Source organism: Littorina saxatilis, linkage group LG11, assembly GCF_037325665.1.
Source record: "Littorina saxatilis isolate snail1 linkage group LG11, US_GU_Lsax_2.0, whole genome shotgun sequence".
In the NCBI taxonomy this organism is placed as follows: Eukaryota; Metazoa; Mollusca; class Gastropoda; order Littorinimorpha; family Littorinidae; genus Littorina; species Littorina saxatilis.
In genome coordinates this window covers 7474516-7484515 of record NC_090255.1, presented here as the reverse complement: position 1 = coordinate 7484515, position 10000 = coordinate 7474516, and the positions used below count along the sequence as shown (strand labels likewise).

Here is a 10000-nt window from a genome sequence, read left to right as displayed (position 1 = left end):
TGACATTGTACTCAGATCGAGACAGTCAGCGATCCTCCAAGACTGCACCAGCGGTCGAGGTGAACAATGACTGTCGAGATCTGTGTCAAATGTAATATTTTAATCAAGAGTACAAATAACAGGTTTTGTCAGTAAGTACTGGTGTCACAGAGCGTATTCTTACGCCCTTTGCCAAAGCGAGACTGTACTCTCATCCTCAGAATTAATTAATGACATGTAGCTTATATTCTCCACTTTACCAAAACATAACCATAAATTTCCTGCGGCTCAAAGCAGAAGTGTTCTGGGGAATCTTTCCAGAGCCCGGATGTTATTGCAACGTGTGTGATTCAAGATGGCGAAATTTACTCGAAGAAAAGTCAACTCAATTATGATTTGATATCTGACAAGATGAATCGAAAGAATTCAAACCAATTATGATAACTATGTAATCTGACAAGTGGAACTTACTCTAAGATAAGAAGAGCTAAGACCGTTCTAAGTTGTGATCTGACAAGAGAAATCTCTCGAAGAAGAGTTTAGACCATTCCGATTTGTGATCTGACAGGAGAAATCTACTTGAAGAAGAGATCAAACAATTTTGATTCGTGATCTGACAAAATAAATTGATTTGAGCGAGAGAAACAAGCAAGTGGTGGAAAGAACAGAAAGGTCCAACGAAATGTTCCTTGTGGTTCTACTTCCCTTGGTTTTTAACCAAGCTGTCTTCGGTGTCGTAAGTAGATTTTGTTTCAATGTAAAAGATGATTTTCTTCTTCTTTGTTTTCTACATTAGACAGACAGACAGACAGCCAGCCAGCCAGACAGACAGACAGACCGACCGACCGACCGACCGACCGACCGACAGACAGACAGACTTGCAGGCAGACAGACAGACAGACATAACATGGAAAAATAACGGCCAAACATTAGTTTGAAAATAATCAACAATATTTGTTTTATTTGATTTTTCTTCAAATGATTCAAAAGATGATTTTGAAAATAAATAGTTTTTTTTTTCCTTTTTTTAGAAATAATTAAAATGTTTGTTTTTCACCTGACATTCTTCTCAGATCGAGACAGTCAGCGGTCCTCCAGGACAGCACCAGCGGTCGAGGTGGACACTGACTGTCGAGATCTGTGTAAAATGTCATATTTTGGTCAAAAATACAAATAACAGGTTATGTATCGATCGGTTTTAGTTAGAATTAATTTCTTGTTTTAAGATTGAAGGCACACAGACATGCTGTCTTTTGTTTTCTCGGCTAGCCGCCTAAATATGAGTTTGTGTCGGACTCTGACGTCACACGGCTCAAAGAAGGAAACTCCATTGCTCAATCGATATGTATACTATACATAATTGTTTAAAAAGATGATGATGCACGAAGCTTGTATGATTTGTTTTTCAGCATTTTGTTATCTTCTGATTCCTCTTCTTCGTTTCTTTTGAGAGAGTCAATACAATGTTATTTAATAAGAGAGTTTATTTCTTAAGTTGGTTAGTTGGTTTGTTTTGAGGTTGTTCGATTTGTGTGTGTAGGTATAGAATAGAAGGGTAATTTCATCTTGATTGGAAAGACCTTACCCATTGGTCAGACTCAGAATTTACATTATCACTGACAGCAGTTGAAAATATTAATCTGCACATAATTTATGCATAGCGGTTTTTTGTTTACTCATGTCCAAGTTTGCTTTGTGTTGGTGTGTTGATTCAAATGCATCGTTCATCTCGTGACAAAGATCATAGACACCATAATACAGGTTGTGTGTGTGTGTGTGTGTGTGTGTGTGTGTGTGTGTGTGTGTGTGTGTGTGTGTGTGTGCGTGTGTGTTGGGGTGGGGTGGGGTTGGTTGGGGTTGTGATGAGTGTGTGTGGATGATGGGGGTGGTGGTTGTGTGTGTGTGTGTGTGTGTGTATGTGTGTTGTGGTGGTAGTGCTGTGTGTGTGTGTGTGTGTGTGTGTGTGTGTGTGTGTGTGTGTGTGTGTGTATGAGTGTGTGCTAGGGTGGGGGTGGATGGGGGTGTGTGTGTGTGTGTGTGTGTGTCTGGTGGTGGTGGTGATGGTGGTGGTGTGTGTATGTATGTGTGTGTGTGTGTGTGTGTGTGTGTGTGTGTGTGTGTGTGTGTGTGTGTGTGTGTACCAACACTTGCACACATGACAGAAATCACCATCATGACTGCTTACTGTTCGAAGTTGGATACATGTATTTATTTTGTATGAACTGATAGCCTACCGCAGATCGATAATGACGTTGTTCACGATATCTCAGTAAGAAATACCAATCTGCATAGAAAACAGCAAAACTGCGTTTTTGTTTTTATATGTCCAAGTCAATTTTTCATTTCATTTTAATGACTGTATTGTCCCATCGCTGGGAAATTCGGGTCGCTTCCTCCCAGTGGAAAGCTAGCAGCAACCGTGTTTAGGTGTATTCAGCCACCTGCACTTATGGCAGAATGACCAAGGTCTTTTACGTGCCATTGTGATGACACGGGGGTGGGACATGGCTTCCGTCTCTGGGTCTGCACATAAAGTTGACCCGTGTCCGTCCCGGCCCGAATTCGAACCTGCGACCTTTCGATCACAAGTCCAGTGCTCTACCAACTGAGCTACCGGGCCAATGACTGTTCTTCTCTTCTTCTTCGTTCATGGGCTTAGACTCCCACGTTCACTCATGTTTTTAGCACGAGTTGATTTTTACGTGTACGACCGTGCTTGCCCCGCCATTCAGGCAGCATACGCCGATTTCGTGGGAGGCATGCTGGGTATTTTCGTGTTTCTATAACCCACCCAACTCTGACATGGATTACAGGATCTGTTCCGTGCGCACTTGGTCTTGTGCTTGCGTGTACACACGAAGGAGGTTAAGTCACTAGCGGGTCTGCACATAAGTTAACCTGGGAAATCGGAAACATCACCTCTCTTAACCCGCCAGGCGGCAGCGACCGGGATTCGAACTCACGACCGCCTGATTAGGAGGCCAATGTCTTACCACCACGCCACTGCGCCTGTCGAAGACTGCTCTAATCCCATGGAAACGTCTGGAGACGTCTGAAGCGTTGTAGGCTACGTGCTCGTTTTCACGAAAAGGGAGGTGCCTTAAACATCTTCAAACTGAACTTTAAAATAAACTTTCAACTTAAATCTGTATTCAAAAACAATACAAAAACAAAAATGGTACGTTATAGAAACGTGTAATTTATGACAAAGCAAAACCCTTATGCTGAGTGTAATAACCCTCGAATGACTAGTCCTGTGATAAATATTGTTCAATGACATATCTAGTCCTGTGATAATGATAGTTTTTAGCGGTAAACTTTTAGCTAAAGCTGACGGCAATTAACCTATTTGGAATCATGTTATTATTCCTGTTAGTGTACATATGCGTGCGCGAGTGTAGTAATGCTTCGTATGGTATTTTTATCTGTTGTCTTATTATTTGTTTTGTCTTTTAATGTGCACCACACTGAAATTTCTCTGTATGAGATAATAAAGTATTCGTATTCGTATTCGTATTCGTATTCGTACATTAACTGTACTTCGACTCAGTGGATATTTAATTGGAGAGACAGACAAACACTTATAAAACAGATCATGAACTTATCTCAACATCGTAAAATCTTGCGAGCATCTCGCTGTGACTTTTAGATAAGTTGATTATCTCTATGATTGGTGTCTGTCCCTCTACAATACACCTAAAACACCACTTGGTCGAAGTGCAGTAAAAGTATAGTTTTGTTTTGTCATAAATTAAACGTTCCAATCAACCAATCTTGTTTTTGGCTTTGTTTTTGTATACAGATCTAAGTTGAAAGTTTATTTTAAAGTGTTTTATTTTGAAAACACATTCTTGTTTTCTATCCTGAATTTTGGAACGTAAGCAGTCGATCTGTTTTTGGATGTTTAGATCTGTATCGATGATAGTTTCGTTCGACAGAAAACATAGCCTTTACTTGATTACACAGAGACTGTTCATTTCTTTCAGCAAGCCCGGTCTGTTGCCACATACAGTTAAAGGCACAGTACGCCTCCCGTAAACCATCACATATACTGTCAGGCTTTTACACACAGTACAAACACCCTTCCATTTGAACACTCACCGAACGAGAACATCCTAGGTGCCCTACGTAAAGAGCGAGCAATTTTCAAAAAATTAATTTTTCGGATTGAGACCATCTCAATCGGACCCATCCTGAACTCAGGTCAAAAATGAGTTACTTCCCTTCAACTGGCAATAGCCGTTGTGCGTTTTGGCGCTAAACCTAACTTTTAAAATCTAAATAATAAATTGACAGCTTGTTACACAAACATTCTTAAATCATAAAAGAATTATTTTTTCATCAAGACAAGATCAGTACAATTCGAAGTTTTGAAAGTTTGAAAAAAGAAAAGCCAGGAAGCAGGGTCACGCAAGGTCGTGGTTTTCGGAGCAGACGACGGTTTATAGGCCGTCAAAAACCATCGCTCGAGTTCTTATGAACCACATTCGTTTGTTTCGTGACAAGTCAGAGGTACATAATAACGTGCTATTGCAGATAAGCTCACAGCGGGCCGCATTCAAATTGCAAACTGACGACTTTGAAATGGATCGAGTATCCTTAAATGAAATATCTTAATAGATGTAAGGGTTGTGTCCTTTGAATAACAGTGTTAGCATGTACTCGGATTTATTATATTAATGACTATATTTTTAGATATGATTTTAGGGAATTCATTTATCTTTATCCATGCAACCTGTGATTACTCCTGTCAAATTGGTGCTAAAAGAACAACCAGTCCGTTTTGAACTGTCTGGTTGGTATACACACGTAAAAAATAGGCCCAGTGAAATTGAACACTTTATCTGTACATAGTTATTATGATATATGCGTGTGGAAGGAGTGTGAAGTTTTATGCATACACCATAACAAAATCCTGTGCTTTGCATTTGGTAAATAAACTGTTTGACTTGACTTGAAAAAGGGAAACTGGATCACACGGGTTCACGATGGCTCAGGGGTAAGATAAACCACGCAAAAATAAAAAATAAATTCTTTGAAAATTGCTCGCTCTTTACGTAGGGCACCAAGGATGTTCCCGTTTGGTGAGCGTTCAAATGGAAGGGTGTTTGTACTGTGTGTAAAAGCCTGACAGTATCTGTGATGGTTTACCGGAGGCTTACTGTGCCTTTAACGTTTTTGAACGCACTAAAAAGTGCAATAACATTATCCGTACTTTAACAACTCATCATCAGCATCAGTCCGAGACGGTGGTGGGGTGGGGTGGGGGGGGCTAAGGAAGCAGAAACCCTTCTCTATGCTGTTCTGTTGGGGGCCGTCGACAGAAGTCAGGAAAGCTCACCTGTGTCCATTCGTTTAACGTTGTCGGACCACTTCTTCCGTTGCCGTGTCACACACTAGACAGATCTAGAGATGTTCTGCACGTCTACAGGAACGTGGAAGGGTAACATCATCAAATCTAGTTGTGGAAGGGTAACATCATCAAATCTAGTTGTGGAAGGGTAACATCATCAAATCTAGTTGTGGAAGGGTAACATCATCAAATCTAGTTGTGGAAGGGTAACATCATCAAATCTAGTTGTGGAAGGGTAACATCATCAAATCTAGTTGTGGAAGGGTAACATCATCAAATCTAGTTGTGGAAGGGTAACATCATCAAATCTAGTTGTGGAAGGGTAACATCATCAAATCTAGTTGTGGAAGGGTAACATCATCAAATCTAGTTGTGGAAGGGTAACATCATCAAATCTAGTTGTGGAAGGGTAACATCATCAAATCTATTTTTTACGACACACGTTTGCCAAGATCTACACGCCTTGATGGAAGCAAAACAACGTATGATTTGGAACATCGGAGAAAACAAGCGAATTACGGGTGACGTAATCATTATCTAAATGTACGCGTACTGTCCCCTGTTTATTACAGGCGAGAATAGGCGAGATTGGCGAGTGGGACGAGGAAGTACCGTATCTTGGGGCACATCTCGCCGCGAGTGACACTGGAATTCTTGCCTCGAACGCTAGGTAGCTTTGGGATTGCTCGCTTGGCGAGAAAACATGGCGGCCACGCAGCTGCCCATCCGATTGGCTGTTCATAGTTTTTTTTACCGACCAGTGCAGACGACCTTTTCGGAATCAACCAATGGTGTTTAATTCTTGCGTAGCTAGCCTTTAAACCGTTTCATAGACAATCTCGCCTCCTAGCTTCGCGAGCGGCCAGCCGAAAGAATATCTCACCTGAAAGAAACACGCGTCAGGTCTTTGCTACACGTTCCCTCATCCAGAACACTGCAATGAGAGCTGAAGTTAAATGTTGTTGATCAGTGTGTATAAATGATGCGTGTGTTGGTGTATATGGCTGGTTTGAAATGTTTCTTAACCGCAGTGTCATCACAAATTCCCAACCTTGGGCAATTAAAGATTCTGTAATCTGTATTCTGTAAAACTTTGTTTCTTTGCAGCCTGGGTTCACACAAGTCGGCCTCGATCCCGTGGTAGAACTGTACGAGTTTACAAACGTCGACACAGTACTTGCAAGCCTGGAATGCACTGACCCCATTGAAAATGATGACGTCATCGTGTCTCTGGACAGCGTCAGCCCCAGTACTGCCCCCTGTGCAAATTGCTTTCAGGTCTACCCTAACTGCGGTTCTGCTGGAACTGGAAGTTAGTGTTTGTGAGTGGGGCGGTGGTGGGAGGGGGGGTGGGGGGGGGGGGGTGGGTAAGTGTGTTTTGGGGTGAGGGGGGCGGGGGGGGGGGGGGGGTGAATGTGTGTTGGGGTTGGGATGAGTGTGTGTGAGTGGTGGGCAGGGGCGGATCTGGGGGGGTGCAATGGGTGCAATTGCACCCCCCCCCCCCAGCGGGACAAAAAAAAAAAAAAAAAAAGAAGAAAAAAAGAAGAAAAATGTATCACCTGAAAATAGCACTTTACACGCTCAGATTGCACCAGATTGCACAATTTTGCTTCCTTTTTAAAAAAAAATTCCGGGGGGGCATGCCCCCGGACCCCCCTAGCATGCTCGGCGCTTCGCGCCATCGCTGATAAGATACCAAAACAAAAAAAAAAGAACTTTGCACCCCCCCCTTTCAAAACCCAGATCCGCCCTTGGGTGGGGGTGGTGGTTGGGTGTGTGTGTGGGTGTGTGGTGGTAGTGCTGTGTCTGTGTGTATGTGTGGGTGTGTTGGTTGGGGTGGGTAGTGGTACGTGTGTGTGTGTGTGTGTGTGTGTGTGTGTGATGGTGGTGGTGATGGTGGTGTGTATGTGTGTTTGTGTATGTGTGAGTGTGTTTTGGGTTGGGGTTGGGATGAGTGTGTGTGAGTGGTGGTAGTGCTGTGTGTGTGCGTGTGTGTGTGTGTGTGTGTGTGTGTGAGTGTGTTGGTTGGGGTGGGTAGTGGTGGTTAGGTGTGTGTGTGTGTGTGTGTGTCTGGTCAGGTGGTGGTGATGGTGGTGTGTATGTGTGTGTGTGTGTGTGTGTGTGTGTGTGTGTGTGTGTGTGTGTGTGTGTGTGTGTGTGTGTGTGTGTGTGTGTGTGTGTGTGTGTATTCACTGTCAACGAAAAGGAAGAGATAGCTGCCATGGCTTTGCGGAGAAGTAGTACCTTGTTGTTTGTTAGCAGCCATTTTACACAAAATGTTGCCATCTGATAGACACGTGGGGGAATTCGGGTGTTGTGATTGGATAGTCTCACACAGCCCTATTTCATTCATCGGGCCATATTTCCACGGAAGGTGCTGAACATCCTTTATGTTTACAAAAACACTGACTGCAAGTGGATTTGCTTCAACACGAGCACACGATTTTTCCACCGGTTTTATCCAATAGAAGACACGCAATTCTTCTTACCAATGCTTGTCAACGCTAAAGATGATTATAAAATACCCTAACTTGCTTATTTCAGACGAAACATGACATGATGTAGAGGTTACATGCCCAGTCTAATTAAAATAATGGTCGAAGTTTGCGGATCATGAAAATTGCGAGCTTCAACGAGCTTTTTCATGACCGCGAACTGAGACCATTATTTTTAATATTCACTGAGACGAGGTATGTAACCTCTTTATTCCTCCTTTCTTCAGTTATTCAAAGAAAAGAGGAGTTTTTTGTGCGAAAGTTTGATCGAATCCTAATCACCCAACCAGTCTACCTGCGCAGGCGATTGAATGATGCGCGGTTGTATAGTTCCGTGAAAATCATTCAATTATGTTAACACTTCTTGTCAGTTTCCCTGTTTTGGACTAAAATCAAGTTCACAGTTATGTTGTTATTTTACTGTGGTCGTAAAGGCAGATAGTGTGTGTTCTGTTCATGTTTTGGTATCGCTTAGGAAATGTTTTTTTCTCGAATGTGACTATAGCAGACGAAGTTTTACACCCGTGTTCCAACGTTAAAAACTGTATGAAGTTCAGTTTTCTGGGGCAAAATAGTGTATGCAACCGCTGCATGTTCTTTAAATTGATTAGATGTTTGCATTTGATTGCGTGTGATCTGTTTATAAAATGAAATATTGTTAAAAACTGACCGTCGGATTGCAGTCTCTTGTCGATGCAGCCGAAATCTGAAAGGGGAACTACTCGTGTCGCTAGACAAAGTATGAGAGTTACTTGCCTTGGAATCTTGCTAGCGATAAACGATTGTGCACAGCAGATCTGAATTCAGAAAACAACAAACTCATGGATTTTATTACATTTAGTCAAGTTTTGACTAAATGTTTTAACATAGAGGGGGAATCGAAACGAGGGTCGTGGTGTATGTGTGAATGTGTGTGTGCGTGCGTGTGTACGTGTGTGCGTGCGTGCGTGTAGAGCGATTCAGACCAAACTACTGGACCGATATTTATGACATTTTACATGAGAGTTCCTGGGATTGATATCCCCGAACGATTTTTTTCGTTTTTTTGACAAATGTCTTTGATGACGTCATATCCGGCTTTTCGTGAAAGTTGAGGTGGCACTGTCACGCTCTCATTTTTCAACCAAATTGGTTGACATTTTGGTCAAGTAATCTTCGACAAAGCCCGGACTTCGGTATTACATTTCAGCGTGGTGGCTTAAAAATTAATTAATGACTTTGGTCATTAAAAATCTGAAAATTGTAAAAAAAAAATATCTTTTTTATAAAACGATTCAAATTTACGTTCATCTTATTTTCCATCATTTTCTGATTCCAAAAACATATAAATATGTTATATTTGGATTAAAAACAAGCTCTGAAAATTAAAAGTATAAAAATTATTATCAAAATTAAATCGTCCAAATCAATTTAAAAACACTTTCATCTTATTCCTTGTCGGTTCCTGATTCCAAAAACATATAGATATGATATGTTTGGATTAAAAACACGCTCAGAAAGTTAAAACGAAGAGAGGTACAGAAAAGCGTGCTATCCTTCTCAGCACAACTACGATCCCGCTCTTCTTGTCAATTTCACTGCCTTTGCCATGAGCAGTGGACTGACGATGCTACGAGTTTTCGGTCTTGCTGAAAAATTGCATTGCGTTCCGTTTCATTCTGTGAGTTCCACAGCTACTTGACTAAATGTTGTATTTTCGCCTTACGCGACTTGTATTGAGATTCATATGTTTAAGCCTGTAGTTGCTGGTTTAAAATGCGGCATGGTTGTATTGTTTCCTCCAGAAATGTATATTTTGTACATTAGGCCTATAAAAAAAATAGGTGTGGTTACGGTAACCCGACCTACCCTATTTGTAGGGGCCGACCCTATAACTTTGTATTACATTTGTCAATAAAACACCCACAAACCCAAGAAAACGAGTGCAGAAAACGCACTGAAAGCGAAAGCGCTCGAGTCGCACTGCGGCACACTTATTTCCCTGTCAAGTAAGCTTAATTTGTACACATCAGAACAAAAAGTTAAAAAAAAGTGATTGCCTACCTTCCTACCCTATTATTTTGGCTATGTTACCTTAACCACACCTATTTATTTTTTGGGGGCCTTAGAGTGTTCTGAACTTTTGAGTCGCAAAAAGTAGATCCACAATATGTACATTCTCTACCCATGAGCT

General features: G+C 41.6%; 1 protein-coding gene across 1 annotated transcript in view; it reads left to right on the top strand.

The window, feature by feature from the left end:
- The first annotated feature begins 311 nt into the window (after nucleotides 1-311).
- Nucleotides 312-10000, top strand: part of LOC138979655 (cadherin EGF LAG seven-pass G-type receptor 2-like) — a 64279-nt gene continuing 54590 nt past the window's right edge. Inside the window, exons 1-2 of the mRNA XM_070352374.1 lie at nucleotides 312-715; nucleotides 6440-6644. Of these exons, the coding sequence (XP_070208475.1) occupies nucleotides 662-715; nucleotides 6440-6644 (259 nt within the window). The 5' untranslated portion in view covers nucleotides 312-661. The remainder of the gene's footprint in view (nucleotides 716-6439; nucleotides 6645-10000) is intronic.